At 45.2% G+C, this 15,980-nt stretch overlaps 1 protein-coding gene across 1 annotated transcript; it reads right to left on the minus strand.

Moving 5' to 3' along the window:
- Positions 1–6,440: 6,440 nt before the first annotated feature.
- Positions 6,441–10,833, minus strand: LOC310771649 (WD repeat-containing protein 76-like; the record flags this gene model as incomplete). Its single annotated transcript, XM_083664211.1, has 2 exons — positions 6,441–6,533; positions 10,729–10,833. Coding segments are annotated over 2 exons (198 nt in total), but the record flags the coding sequence as incomplete, so codon positions are not given.
- Positions 10,834–15,980: the final 5,147 nt, after the last annotated feature.

A 15,980-nucleotide genomic window follows, 5' to 3' on the forward strand; every position in this document is an offset into this window, starting at 1 on the left:
GGTGCGATTAAATCTCTCGACCATACCGTCAGACTGAGCATGGTAAGGGGATGTGCGGGTTTTGTTAATATCCAATAACCCACACAGCTCCTTAAACAAATTGGACTCAAAATTTCTTCCCTGGTCGGAGTGAATACTACGAGGGGCACCGAACCGACACACCCATTCCTCTGCCAAAATACGGGCAATGGTGCGAGCCTCCTGGTTGGGCATGGGGAAAGCTTCCGTCCACTTAGAAAAATAATCACCAATAACCAGAACATACTTGCTCCCTTTTGGGGTTTCTGGTAGGGGACCCAGCACATCCAGTGCAATACGCTCATAAGGCCGGGATGGGACTGATGAAGGAACCAGAGGAGCACAAGGGGGCCGCCCCTGATCTTTACGGGATGCACAGTCGACACACTCCCTGCACCACTTCTTCACATCCCCAAACCAACCGACCCAATAAAAGCGATCCTTTACTTTCGCCTGCAATTTCTGAATCCCCAAATGCCCCCCGGTGATGGCATTATGTAACATGGCCAAAACAGCTGACACCATTGACCTAGGCAACACAACTTGAACCCTAGAGGCTGCATCAGAATTGGGGGGTGGGACACGAACCAACCGGCGATCCTGTATGTGAAGTTGGTCCCATACAGGGGCGTATTTCCTCAGACCTGGCTTGCCCTGCAGGTCTACCTGCCCCGCTCCAACACCCCCTTTAAGTTGAAGGATTTGCCTAATGTCTTCATCCTCCTGCTGAGCTTGAGCCAATTCATCCCCTAAATCTAACTCAGGGGACCCTCGCTCCCTCGCTCTGACTGCACGTACTGACGTGGTTGGCACCTGCTGTATGGGTGGAAACTCAGCAGCTACCGGCAGGGCACGAGCCCCCTCCAGGAAGGCTGGCAGCCGAGACAAAGCGTCTGCATTAATATGTTGTTTTCCAGGGCGATGGACAATTTTATAATTAAAATTAGCCAGCTGCTCCACCCACCGAGCTAGCTGCCCCTCTAAACCCTGGAAATTATGCAACCACCGTAAGGAGCCATGGTCGGTGCGCAAAACAAACTCCTTCCCCAGTAAGTAATGTTTAAAATACTTTGTAAACGCTACCATGGCTAAAAGCTCCTTCTTAGTGGTGGCATAGCGGCGCTCTTCCTTAGTTAATGCCCTGCTGGCATACGCCACTACGCGTTCTACGCCACCCTCCTCCTGTGACAGTACTGCCCCTATCCCAGCATCGCTAGCGTCTGTATCTAGGATAAAGCTCTTTTGGGGGTCGGGGTATGCCAGCACTGGGGCTGTACTCAAGCTGGACTTTAACTGTATGAAGGCCTGCTGGCAGTCATCCCCCCACCTAAATCGCTTTCCCATTTCCGTCAGCCGGTGCAAGGGGCGGGCTATGTCTGCAAACCCCTTTACAAACCGCCGGTAATAAGACGCTAACCCCACAAAGCTTTTTACCTCCGTCTGAGTTCTTGGTACTGGCCACTCCCGCACACTCTCCACTTTAGCAGGGTCTGCCCTGATCCCCTGTGCAGAGATTATATGACCTAGATACTTTACTTGGGTGGAGAAAAGGTTGCATTTGGACGGCTTGACTTTTAAATTAGCGGCACACAGCTTTGACAGAACCTCATCCAAACGAGTGAGATGCTCTGTAAAAGTGCGGCAAAAAACGATAATGTCATCTAAATAGACTAAACATGTGGTCCATTGTAGATCTGCTAATACCAAGTCCATAAGCCTTTGAAACGTGCTAGGCGCGTTACACAAGCCAAAGCTCAGGACATTAAACTCAAACAGTCCCTGTCTAGTGGCAAAGGCTGTTTTGGGCCTGTCCTTAGGATCAACCTCGACCTGCCAGTAACCACTGGCAAGGTCGAGGGTGGAAAACAGGGTGGCATTGGCTAGGCTATCCAGAGCATCGTCAATTCTGGGGAGGGGGTAAGCATCTTTTGCAGTGACATCATTGAGTTTCCTATAATGCACACAGAATCTAAGGGCACCTCCCTTCTTTCGCACTGGCACAATTGGTGCGGCCCAGGGGCTACATGAGGGCCGTATGATCCCATTTCCCTGCATCTGTTTTATATGGTCTGAAACCTCCTGTTGGATATGCAGGGGAACTCTTCGGGGCCCCATCTTAATAGGTCTTGCATCGCCAGTGTCAATTTGGTGTGTTGTAAGATGAGTTCTCCCTAGGTCAGTGTCGCCAGTGCTGAAGACCGAAACATGCCTGTGCAGGAGGTCACAAACAGACTGCACTTGGACAGGAGTGAGGCCCTTCTCGTCCAAACCAAACTCCCTGAGCAAGGAATCACCTGACCAAGGGCATGTGGTGGAAACCCCTTGCCCACTGTCGACTGCACCATCCATAATGGTTATATCAGAGAACAATTTGCCAATTTTCATGCCCTGTTTTAAGGTGAGGGGGTCGTCTGTGACATTAATTACTCTGACAGGCACTAAACCCTGCTTCACACTACAAATGACTCTGGCTACGAAGATATCACAGTGTTTAGATATAGAGGCCAAAGGCTCCATCATACCAGTAGTACATGCCCCGGGGAGCCCTTCAACAGCCCCTGAAATTATAAATTCACTACGGGCGGGCACAATGGTGTCTGTGTGAACAGTCACCACCTGTGGTGTAACTACATCAGGGGCAGAGACTAGTGGAAACTTTTTCCCCAGCAGATGGCAGCATTGTTTACCCATATCAACAACAGCCCCAAATTTGGACAAAAAATCGAAACCCAGTAATATGTCTGGTGTTGGAACATCAGCCACCAAAAACTCTGTGACCAGGGCCAAGGACTCAAATTGGCAAATAGTCTGCCACCGCCCCACTACACACATGGGACCCCCATTGGCGGCAGATGCATCACCAGCATACTCCATTAACTCCATTAACTCCCCCCCATTAGTCAGTTTCAACCATATTGATTTGGGGATAATGGAGGCGTTAGCCCCCGTGTCTACTAACACATAAGAATCTAACCCACCTATTTTAGCACGGAGATACATGGCAGACTCATTCTGGTTCGACAAGGCCATCTTGACAGCAGAAGGAAAGGGGGCGGGCATTTGGCCTGCTGTGCACGCCCCCTCTAGTTTCCCGGCAGATAGGGACAGTCTTGCCGCAGATGTCTATTACAGCCGCACTCCCAACACACCTCCCCCCGATTGGGCCCCCAGCTGCTCTGTGTACGGGGAGCTGACGCGCCAGGACGTACAGAAGTAGTGACTGTGGCCCTATCAACAGGTGTTTTAATGGACTGCACAGTGCTCTGTAATGTTTTAACTTCTTGGCGCAGTCCCTCAACTACTCCCAAAAGCAGCTCCATCTGTTTGTCACTTGGGGATTTTTCTATAACCCCGCGTACTTTTGCATCAGGGTCAAGGCGGGTGTGTTCCAGGCTCCTTATAAGCTCAAGTTCTGATGCGAGATTAATTGCAGTCTCTAAAGTGAGGGGCTTGGCGCTACGAAGGTTCACACGCAACTCCCCACTGCCAACATGCTCAATGAAGTGGTCTCTAGCAAAAAGATCGCGAGTATCGGTGTCTGCATTGGGGTATGATTTAATTATCAATCTGCGTAATGCATTACCAAATTCTCGTGCGCTCTCATTGTGCAAGCGCCGCCGGGCGAGAAAACTCGCCCTGTTCCAATCAGCACTGTCACAGGGCTCTAAGCATCTCCCCAATGCGTCTTTCAGCTGTGCATAATCCGCGCGGGACTCTGGAGAGAGACCATTATAGATATCTCGAGCCCGGCCGGCCAATAACAGAGACATAAATTTGAGCCTCAAATCCTCATTCCAGTGATTCACCTCCGCAGCTATTTCAAATTGACCTACCCAATCCGACCACTCTCGCCCAATGCCAGTAAAAGTCTCGGGCATAAACACAGGGCGTGCGGTATTCATAGTGGAGGAAGGGTGCTGATTTAACGCAGGTGTGTGGTTCAGCTCAGCTGATGAGCTCGCTGGGATTTGTGCGTCGCCCTCCGTCATAGTGGGACTGGTTCAAATTAAATCCCACCACTGCCACCAGTGTAATAAACCAGCCCGGAAAGGGCTCTGACGGAGGCAAGCAACACAAATCTCAGGAGTATATAAAAATAGATAGCTTTATTATTACAGGCTATTGGCAACAGAGTAAAACACAGAGGTGATCACAGGTGAGTATCAAATACGCTTCCCAACGGTCCCTGGGGTCTATCATAAGGCAACACCACTACACACATGAAGATGAAATCACTGCAAACTGGGCCACAACAGGCCAATGATTATGCACACACAGCACACGTGAGAAACTCCAAAGGCACGGTTAGCGTGCAATAGATGCAGTAGCTACACAGCAATTAGGCTACATTTCCACACAGGGCTACCCCAAACCGCCCGGGTTATGCACAGCAAGCAAAGAGCAAACATTCCACACAGGGCTACCCCAAACCGCCCGGGTTATGCACAGCAAGCAAAGAGCAAACAAATATGACACTGACCCCCTTGGAACAATTGGCTGCCTACTAGGACCCCCCGGATCATCTGTGGCTACAAGAAGAATAAACAAATAAACCAAATAAACAAACCAAATAAACAAACAAACATAAACAAGATAAGACTTAAAACTTAACTCGCCCGTCGGCGAGACCCCCCCCCGGGGTCTGAGCTAGGCACCTTCCGACTGGGGATAAACGGCTGGTCGGTGGTGCTGGCAGCGTACGACGGCGGGCCGGACGCTGGTCTTGGCTGGAGAGCGGGTGGTGACCGAAGTGGACTGTACGGACTCCCCGGCCCTATATCTGCTGAGAGGGAGGCAGCTGTCCTCCTCTCATGGGCACGGGACACACAAGCACGAAACTCTCCAGCAACCCCGAATCACTGGCAGGCTCTGCTCTTTAACCCAGAGCCTCACCCCCACCCCACGGCTGGAGGCAATCACCCCAATCAGTCCCCAATCAGTCCTGGCACATAACCCCCCCCCCCACACACAGGTTTACCACAACATGTTATTCATTTGAACCCAACCTCATTCGGGTGACCGATGCTAGACTGTTGCCCTAGTTGTTGTTTTTCTCATGGTTAAGGTAGTTTTCATTGCATGTACCGGTAGCAGAATTTTAATACTGCAAAATGCTGCTGATTAAACTATACTTGCATCCGAGATGAAGAATGACTGGTGAGTCTCGCTTTGGTTCCCCATGGTGTTCCCCAGCTTTTCTGTTTTATCTTCCCTGACCCATTGGGTGTACATTTTTCCAACTCCAAATTCTATCAAATATAATGAAACCACAAAGATGAACTGTAAAAGACCACACAAAAATATATTGTATAGTCAATTCTATTTAAACGCCCAGCGATGCATCAATATATATATTTTTTTTTACAAATGTCAGATGTCTAAATATTCAGACTTAAACATCATAAACAGTCAGGACACAAAGTGACAAACAGGAGTCATGAGGTAAAGTTGTTTGAAGCCACTGTAGTTATCATAGTCTGAAGTCTCTAGTCGACTTCCTCAACGGTGGGACTGTGAGCCGGCTCCCGCCTGCTCTCTGCAGCCCTGTGCAGGTGTTGCTCTCTGGTACAACACACAATCTCCAGCTCTTTCTACGGGTGCTGGTACTGTTCTTTATCAGCCAGCTGGTTGTTATCCAGCCAGGCGATGGCCTGGTGGCACCTCTCCGCACCTTCCTCTCGTCCTCCTCGCTAATCTTGCCCTTCACGTTGAAGGCGTATGACTCCAGGGATTTTTTTTTTTATTTTTTTTTGTGCATTCGTGCAGGACTTCACCTGGGAGGATCGACAGGCAAGGGAACAACTGTGGCCGAAAATCAAGCAAGCCAGATCGCTGGGTAAGGTGGCTTTCTACAAAGGCCACGTCGCAGTAATTGATGGACGTACAGTAAAGGCTTAATGTATTAAATGCAAACAGCAGTCAAAAGAAACAAGAAAAAAAACATATAGACAATATTCCAAGGTTTGGCCTGCCATTAAGAGAACAGTATAAAACTCAATCAATTGTGACTCCAAGAATGAACAGTCTAAATTCTTCGCCATACGGTGCATTACGCAAAACAGCCAGAAGATGGCGATGTTGCCCAAGGCAAACAGCCTGGCAGATAGCTAAAACGTCTAAAACAAGCAGCTATTGACAGCTGTCTATTTTTGAAAGAGCAGTTGGAGTATCAGGATGTTGGAAATAGTCCTGAAAGTGAGACAAATAGTAAAGGGAGAAACTAGGTTTTCTGAAGCTTTGAACCAATTGTGAACCTGGGGACATCTGCTGGTCAAATTTGAAACAGGATGCCCCCTAAAAACAATGATTTAGTAGCCTAGTCTACATTATCCTGAAACAAATCCAATTTGTGGGACTTCATAATAGACATATGTAGGCATTTATAAATGGTGGCGTTGTTCGTGCACGTTTTGGTCCTGGTCTCAGTTGGTGAAGACATGCAGGCGTCCTGAGTTGTTGCCGCCCAGCAAAGCATTCCTTGTAGGATGGAAGGCTGTGATGGACAGCACCGTGCTGAGGTGGTGGTCGTCTCTGAAGGAGTGCTGCAGCTGGCCGCTTTCGTGGAAGACCTGCACCTGGCGAGGCCGCTCCATGCTTCCCACCACAAAGCAGTCCTCTTGTTTAGGGTCCCACACTGCTGATAGCTTCGTCAGCCATCGGCCTGTGTTCAGGTTATGTCTGAAAATAAATTTCAGACAACTTAGCATACAGTATAGTCTGATGAAGAATGTGTTACCCACTTCTAGTAAAATCTGACTGGACTCACTGTAGCAGGAGTAATGGCATGTAAACAATTGCATTGCCTTTTCATGTGGTTTTTTCTACCAAAGAAAAAGAAAAGGAAATCCGCACTGTTTTTTAAGCTCCCACGTGAGTTTTTTAATTACAAAAAAGCAACGGGTCTTCATCAGGCAGTACAGAGAACAAGCTCTCTGTGCATGGGCATATATATAACCTCACATGGGGTGGTGGTGCCCCAATCAGGTGACGACAGACACCTGTGATCATTACAAAATACATAATTGTTGAAAGAGTCCACAAGAATACAACTTTTTTTAAAGATCATATAATAACAGAGGTAAACAAATTCTAAAATACCCGATACAAAAGAAATACAAGAAGTAAAACATGCAGGTGAATATTATTATCCCTATCTATACCAATAAGAAACCAAAGAAATGTAAAAGTATAGTACGGTAGGCCAAGGTAGGTTCAGGCAGGGTTTGAACCCAGGACTCCCAGGTGAGAGTCGTACGTGCTACCCACATGACCGAAGAGCCAGGCACATGTCTACAATGGCCAAGGTGTATACATATAACAACAGAATATAATAAAGTTAAAACATCACAGCAATGGCTTGACGTCTAGTTCTTCATTGAGGCCATACGGTGCCAACGTGTTGAGTGTATATATGTGAAAAGCCACACGTTGTAAAAGTCATTGTTCGTGGTCACCTCCTCTAGGGGGCTTTTCAACCTTCTCTATCCCCATGTACCGGAGTGAGGAGATGCTGTGTCCTGCTTGTTTGAAGTGGACTGCAACAGGGTTACGTTCATCACCGCATCTGATGTTGCTGCAATGCTCGCTAATCCTAGTGCGGAGGGCTCTAGACATTTTCCCCACATAAGCTAATCCACAAGGACATTTTATCTTTAAAAAAGTTGTATTCTTGTGGAAAGACCTACTCTTTCAACAATTATGTATTTTGTAATGATCACAGGTGTCTGTCATCACCTGATTGGGGCACCACCACCCCATGTGAGGTTATATATATGCCCATGCACAGAGAGCTTGTTCTCTGTACTGCCTGATGAAGACCCGTGAGGGTCAAAATGTTGCTTTTTTGTAATTAAAAAACTAACCGTGGGAGCTTAAAAAACAGTGTGCGGATTTCCTTTTCTTTTTCTATACGCGTATTTTTTCCAGCACCTGTTGAAATAATCTTGGATGTGCGTGCACTCTACTCTTCTGCATATTTCTACCAAAGACACACGATTGTTAATTTTGGTTTGACATTTTTTTTATGTACCGTAATTTAAGTGCCGAGTTGGAAAGGCTTGTTGTCGCTGTGATACTGGCTTATAATAAAACTGTAATAAAAATAGAAACAGTGATAAGTATTATGATGACCTGAGATAAACCTTCTACTACCCAAAACTCAAATGTATCAATCACTGTGGCACTGATGAAGATCCGCCATTAGGCCCTCTCTGCACTTTCACACAGAACCAAGCAGCCCTGCCATACAGGAGTGTGCTTTAGATAGCATCCACCCCTCCCGGATTGAAATTAGGCGTGAACCATGGGCGTTAAGCTTATTATGTCCGAGGAGTCTATTTATTTAATTTTATTTTGCCTTTATATAAACAGGTAAATCAGTGCGACCTGAATTTAACGAGCAACTTTCAATATTCGTCTGATCGACTTTATGGATCACAGAGGCAGCATCATGTATTACAAGCTACACGTAACGGAAGGCTTTCTTACCTTTGGTTCCAGTTTTTTTATAAAGCATATACCCATGTTGTGAAGTAGCCTAATTAAGTCCGTTCTGAAAGCGTGTTGACTGGAAGAAAAAAAGTGTGAAACAGCTGCAGTCTGATTTTAATAACGTTATCGACGGGGTCATTATAGACCACTTGGTTTCTACTTCTGGTTATGTCACTTTCAGAAGAACAGAGCGAATCTCAGGCACAGTGGGCAACGCAAGGCACACACCTGCTCAAGTGACTCGGGCTATAGTAGGAGCACAGTCTGAATGCTAACATTAGTTGTTTTTCGTAAGGGAACGCACAACAGGCGAGACAGCCTGCAGATATGCTTCGGTTAACTTATTTCTGATCGGAGAACTTCAATCTGGAGGTTGTTTTCCCTCAGTCCTCCTGTCATTTCTTTATGAATGAGCCGAGATTCCCGTCTTCCCGCGGCTTAGCCTTTTAGACAGACGTCGATTCTGCGCTGATACTACCTCTACCGGGGGAACGAAAGGCGTAACAAAATGACACGCCATTCCGTTCTTGCGACTTTTATACAGGAGGCATCATTCTACAGGCGGCGCCCCCGCCAGGCCAGTAAAAGAATTGCAATTTGTTTTTTTGTTTTTCTGCTCTCCCCAAAATTTAAATATACCTTTATGGCATATTATTACAATTACAATATAGCAATAATGGTGTTGACAGTAATAGAAGATGCCAAATCATTCAAAACAATCAGCATTTTGCTTTTAGGAGCATTGTGCCAGCGTGCGGCGCTGTTCCAAAACATGTAAACGTGTCGTTGCCTGCGAAACGCTCATCCCATAATACAAATGTTCGCATCGCATCCCATAATAGTATGATGATACTTGGGATGCCATTGCGAACATAGATGCGAACAGGTTAGCTAAAAGTTTAGCGTCACCAGCGAGGGGCCCCACCGTTGCGGTCGAGGTACATTTCGAAATCCCTCCAGGCCTGAAAATCTTTCTAGGGGAAACACTGCAGGAGGCGAGACATAACGCTGCAACGAACGCGGCTTTCACAGTCTGTGTTAAAGGGGCTATAGATTGAGACAGCTTTCCTGATTTCCCCTCCCCTGATCAGGTAACATAATGACTTTGGAAAAACAGTTAGCAAGCACGACTCCCATAAAGATATATAAAAAGTATACGGGTGCCTGGGTCGGAGGATACTAGTAGGTGACAGATGTCCCGGCACACGCGGTTTAAGAAAAAATATCTTATTTATTGTGGGCAAGCAAGGTGATGAACGTTTCGCCTAGAAGCCTTCTAGGCGAAACGTTCATCACCTTGCTTGTATAATAAGATATTTTTTCTTAAACCGTGTGTGCCGGGACATCTGTCACATAATGACTTTCCCACACTGAGAGGCTATGTTCAAGTGAGTGGATGTACCCGATGGAAGTCAGCAAAGGAGCTGTGGTGGTCATTGCTGAGGTGTCATATATCCTATGGAAAAAGAAAAGAAAATGCACATTCAATTTAGAGATGTAATTCCAAAACAAGTAGTGCAGTGCAAGTGCTTTAAGCTGTGTCAGCCCCACCTAATCGTGTTGTCCATACAGGAGCTGAGCACTCTGTTCCCTGTACTAGGGGAGAAATAAGCACTGGTTATGCTTAAAGAGTGGCCGTGCAGCTGGCAGACCGCCTGGCTCTCGGTCTTCTTCAGACAGCGGCTATCGTAAATACTCACAAGCCTGCAGAGAAGAAGGAAAATTAGTTTGGACTATTTATAGACTGGACAGACTACAGCTGAACTGACTACAAGCAGGCAATCCAATTTAACAACTTTAGAAAACAAATGATCAAAGTGATTACTGCTCTGGAGAAAATATAAATTAATCAAAGATATGAGTCATACCTGCTCTCGGCCACTGCAAAGTACTGCTTGTTTAGTGGATGGACGCTAACACAGTGAAGGCTCTTGGGGTTGAGGGTGTAGAGGGTGTGGAGGGACTCATGGGAGTTGCTGCAGAGAAATTAAAAACATTAAGAGATTAGAAGCAGCTTTGTACCAGTCTGGAAAACATTATGCATGTTTCTGACAATGTTGTTTATGATTAATAAAAAAAGAGAGCAGGCGGTTAGCACTCTTCATGCTTACTGACATTCAACATGATGAAGAGAGATGGTAAAGAATAGAGAAGTGCTGCATTTTTTAAATCATTAATACAACAGTTGAAGAAGATGGCAGTATGTTACCCTGGGGTGCGCCTATCCACAATGGCAACATCTCCACCAAATTGCCCGACAACTAGTGTCATACAGTCATGTGACAGGAAGTCAAAGGTTTTCAGGCCATCTTCAATAGAATACACCTGGTAGGAAGTAGAAAATGATTCAGATCAGCTGGTGAAGTAGGAATATCTTAAAACTGGAGTGGGTTTACAATTCATGCACGATTTTACATCAACTTAATGAGGACATGGAATGTTTTTTTAAACATCTCCACTGATTTATAAGTTTGTTGCAAAGCAGTAATGAGTAAGTCCAGAATATTTCAGCAAAATTAACAGATGTTGTGCTTGAGGGCGGCTGTTCCAACTACAGATTGTTTATTTTTTCTATATGCACACATCCAGGGAGAATCGAATTGAAAACCTTAACAAGCGTTAATGACCCATGCCAGCAGGCGGGGGAGGATTTCTCAATGCAGAAAATATATAGAGAATATATAGAGAAGGTAAACACTGTCCATCTGCTTATATTACGGAGATTGTAAACTGATGCAAAGTGGGTTGAAAATCGGCAAAGCCTTCCTTTAATTACACATAGCTGCATCAAGACTTGTTTGTGTAAAAACTGTTCCTGAAATGGAACCTGTACACCTGTGATGTCAGCCCCAGCAGAATGTCCAGCAACAAGTGATGTCACAGGTGTTTAACACCCATTTAGAATCCTACCCTTTTCTCCATACTGTATTTCTGCCCTGGGGGCCTGTATCTTATTATAATATATATAGGGGGGGGGGGTTCATAATGATCATGAGCCCAAAATGTAAATTCATTACCCCCGCCCCCCCCCCCAAAAATAAAATAATAATAACACCGCGCTCTTCAAGTTAAAAGGTATTGGTTCAAACTGTACTTACTGGCTGAAATTATGATTATTATTATCATTATATATACAGTATATATATATTGTTACAGAGTGATATGTGATTGACATGTGATTGTCAGGGACCCCCTTGTTTAATTATAATATGTCAATTTACGTCTTTGCATCAGAGGATCAAACAGGAAGTGGGAGTGGCTTAGAGATTATATCCGTGGCATTTCAGGTGCGCAGGCCCCCCCCCCCCCTCTCTGCCATGTTGGTCTGCTAGTCTGATCAGGAAGCCATGTATCGCTCCTGTTCCCCAGTGCTCTATAAAATAGGTTATACACATTCAATAGCTCCCATATTTTTATAGGAGATGTAAGAGGCTTTGATCCACGTCCCACCGTCAAAAAACGCAATTGACGAACATACTCGTCCTTGGCACTCTACGTTAGTATTTGAATTGACGAACATACTCGTCCTTGGCACTCAATGAGTTAAGAGATATCCTTGTCAGTGGATGGCTGTTAAACACTGTCTGAAATTAAAAGACTACAGTTACCTTAGCAGGGGGCAGCTTCCGCTTCACTGCTCCGCCGAGTCAGCTTTCTGAGGCACCACAGCTTCTTGCTCCTCCTCCTCCTCGCTGCCTCCGCCAGCGTTACTGCCCTCGCTGTCAGACGAGCTGGCAGGCTGCAGATGAATCTGGATAAGGAGAGATGAGTACGTATGAATTTTCTCATTAAAACATACTGATATCTTAAAACCGTAGGTCCCTGGCACATCTGTCACCAAGTATTGTAGTCGACAAATGTCGACAAAATGTGTAACCCCCCCCCAGACACACACACACACACACACACACACACAGTGTCTCACACTTGCAATTGCAACATTTCAATAGGAAGAAATTCACAAGTTGATGTACAGTTGTTTTGCTAATGAGTTCTACAACAACGGACATGACGCAGACTACCACAGACATCACAGATTTCGACCAAATGATCAATTATAGAAATGAGGATGATAAACGACAAAAGATCAACAGGCAGGTGAAAAATCTGTGGATAATACAGGATGAGACCTGAAGGGAGAGTAACTGCTAAATCGATAGCAAAGGAATCTATCAGATTCTGTTTCAATTTACAAATATGCATATTTCCCTACTAGTAAACAAAGTTAGCCGGTGTGACAGCCTAACTGGTCGCTCCACTATCCTGTCTCCATACAATATGCGTGCGTGTGATTGTTGTTTACTGTGCGTGTGATTGTTGTTTACTTCCTGCAGCAGCTGTTGTGCACTTCTGTCCGCATATTCAACAACTCCACAATGAAACACTGAAGTCTCCGGCGGATGAAAACTACCCTTCTTTGCTTTTTTACCATCTTTTAATCTCCACTGTGCCTGTCCAACAAATAAATAAACTTAGGCTGTCACACCAGGGCTAGAGTCAGACACTCACGCCTCGCGCCACTTGGCGCTAATGGAACTAGGTTCCATTGCCGTTGCCACCCAGTGACGCGGTTTGTTTACCAAAATACTGCTCGGCTGATCCCTCGTATAGCACTTGTCTTAGTGACAAGCAAGACAACAGTAAACGGACAGGTTTTGGCATTGAGTTTGGCGTTAAGAGAGCGAGCTCCGACCCCCAGTAAAACAGCAGGAGTAACGTTAACTCTAGCCCCATAACATGACGCCACTGTACTTACTGTAGCCTACAGCAGTCAGTAAGTACAGTAAGTGGCGTCACGTTAACTCCAGAGTGTCCCTACTTAAGCTTAAGCTTAGTTTTCATTACATGTAGCAGCATTTAAATACAGTACTGCGAAACGCTCATCCCATAATACAAATGTTCGCATCGCATCCCATAATAGTATGATGATACTTGGGATGCCATTGCGAACATAGATGCGAACAGGTTAGCTAAAAGTTTAGCGTCACCAGCGAGGGGCCCCACCGTTGCGGTCGAGGTACATTTCGAAATCCCTCCAGGCCTGAAAATCTTTCTAGGGGAAACACTGCAGGAGGCGAGACATAACGCTGCAACGAACGCGGCTTTCACAGTCTGTGTTAAAGGGGCTATAGATTGAGACAGCTTTCCTGATTTCCCCTCCCCTGATCAGGTAACATAATGACTTTGGAAAAACAGTTAGCAAGCACGACTCCCATAAAGATATATAAAAAGTATACGGGTGCCTGGGTCGGAGGATACTAGTAGGTGACAGATGTCCCGGCACACGCGGTTTAAGAAAAAATATCTTATTTATTGTGGGCAAGCAAGGTGATGAACGTTTCGCCTAGAAGCCTTCTAGGCGAAACGTTCATCACCTTGCTTGTATAATAAGATATTTTTTCTTAAACCGTGTGTGCCGGGACATCTGTCACATAATGACTTTCCCACACTGAGAGGCTATGTTCAAGTGAGTGGATGTACCCGATGGAAGTCAGCAAAGGAGCTGTGGTGGTCATTGCTGAGGTGTCATATATCCTATGGAAAAAGAAAAGAAAATGCACATTCAATTTAGAGATGTAATTCCAAAACAAGTAGTGCAGTGCAAGTGCTTTAAGCTGTGTCAGCCCCACCTAATCGTGTTGTCCATACAGGAGCTGAGCACTCTGTTCCCTGTACTAGGGGAGAAATAAGCACTGGTTATGCTTAAAGAGTGGCCGTGCAGCTGGCAGACCGCCTGGCTCTCGGTCTTCTTCAGACAGCGGCTATCGTAAATACTCACAAGCCTGCAGAGAAGAAGGAAAATTAGTTTGGACTATTTATAGACTGGACAGACTACAGCTGAACTGACTACAAGCAGGCAATCCAATTTAACAACTTTAGAAAACAAATGATCAAAGTGATTACTGCTCTGGAGAAAATATAAATTAATCAAAGATATGAGTCATACCTGCTCTCGGCCACTGCAAAGTACTGCTTGTTTAGTGGATGGACGCTAACACAGTGAAGGCTCTTGGGGTTGAGGGTGTAGAGGGTGTGGAGGGACTCATGGGAGTTGCTGCAGAGAAATTAAAAACATTAAGAGATTAGAAGCAGCTTTGTACCAGTCTGGAAAACATTATGCATGTTTCTGACAATGTTGTTTATGATTAATAAAAAAAGAGAGCAGGCGGTTAGCACTCTTCATGCTTACTGACATTCAACATGATGAAGAGAGATGGTAAAGAATAGAGAAGTGCTGCATTTTTTAAATCATTAATACAACAGTTGAAGAAGATGGCAGTATGTTACCCTGGGGTGCGCCTATCCACAATGGCAACATCTCCACCAAATTGCCCGACAACTAGTGTCATACAGTCATGTGACAGGAAGTCAAAGGTTTTCAGGCCATCTTCAATAGAATACACCTGGTAGGAAGTAGAAAATGATTCAGATCAGCTGGTGAAGTAGGAATATCTTAAAACTGGAGTGGGTTTACAATTCATGCACGATTTTACATCAACTTAATGAGGACATGGAATGTTTTTTTAAACATCTCCACTGATTTATAAGTTTGTTGCAAAGCAGTAATGAGTAAGTCCAGAATATTTCAGCAAAATTAACAGATGTTGTGCTTGAGGGCGGCTGTTCCAACTACAGATTGTTTATTTTTTCTATATGCACACATCCAGGGAGAATCGAATTGAAAACCTTAACAAGCGTTAATGACCCATGCCAGCAGGCGGGGGAGGATTTCTCAATGCAGAAAATATATAGAGAATATATAGAGAAGGTAAACACTGTCCATCTGCTTATATTACGGAGATTGTAAACTGATGCAAAGTGGGTTGAAAATCGGCAAAGCCTTCCTTTAATTACACATAGCTGCATCAAGACTTGTTTGTGTAAAAACTGTTCCTGAAATGGAACCTGTACACCTGTGATGTCAGCCCCAGCAGAATGTCCAGCAACAAGTGATGTCACAGGTGTTTAACACCCATTTAGAATCCTACCCTTTTCTCCATACTGTATTTCTGCCCTGGGGGCCTGTATCTTATTATAATATATATAGGGGGGGGGGGTTCATAATGATCATGAGCCCAAAATGTAAATTCATTACCCCCGCCCCCCCCCCCAAAAATAAAATAATAATAACACCGCGCTCTTCAAGTTAAAAGGTATTGGTTCAAACTGTACTTACTGGCTGAAATTATGATTATTATTATCATTATATATACAGTATATATATATTGTTACAGAGTGATATGTGATTGACATGTGATTGTCAGGGACCCCCTTGTTTAATTATAATATGTCAATTTACGTCTTTGCATCAGAGGATCAAACAGGAAGTGGGAGTGGCTTAGAGATTATATCCGTGGCATTTCAGGTGCGCAGGCCCCCCCCCCCCCCTCTCTGCCATGTTGGTCTGCTAGTCTGATCAGGAAGCCATGTATCGCTCCTGTTCCCCAGTGCTCTATAAAATAGGTTATACA

The sequence above is a fragment of the Poromitra crassiceps genome (genome assembly GCF_964638095.1).
Source record: "Poromitra crassiceps genome assembly, contig: HAP1_SCAFFOLD_944, whole genome shotgun sequence".
Lineage (NCBI taxonomy): Eukaryota > Metazoa > Chordata > Actinopteri > Beryciformes > Melamphaidae > Poromitra > Poromitra crassiceps.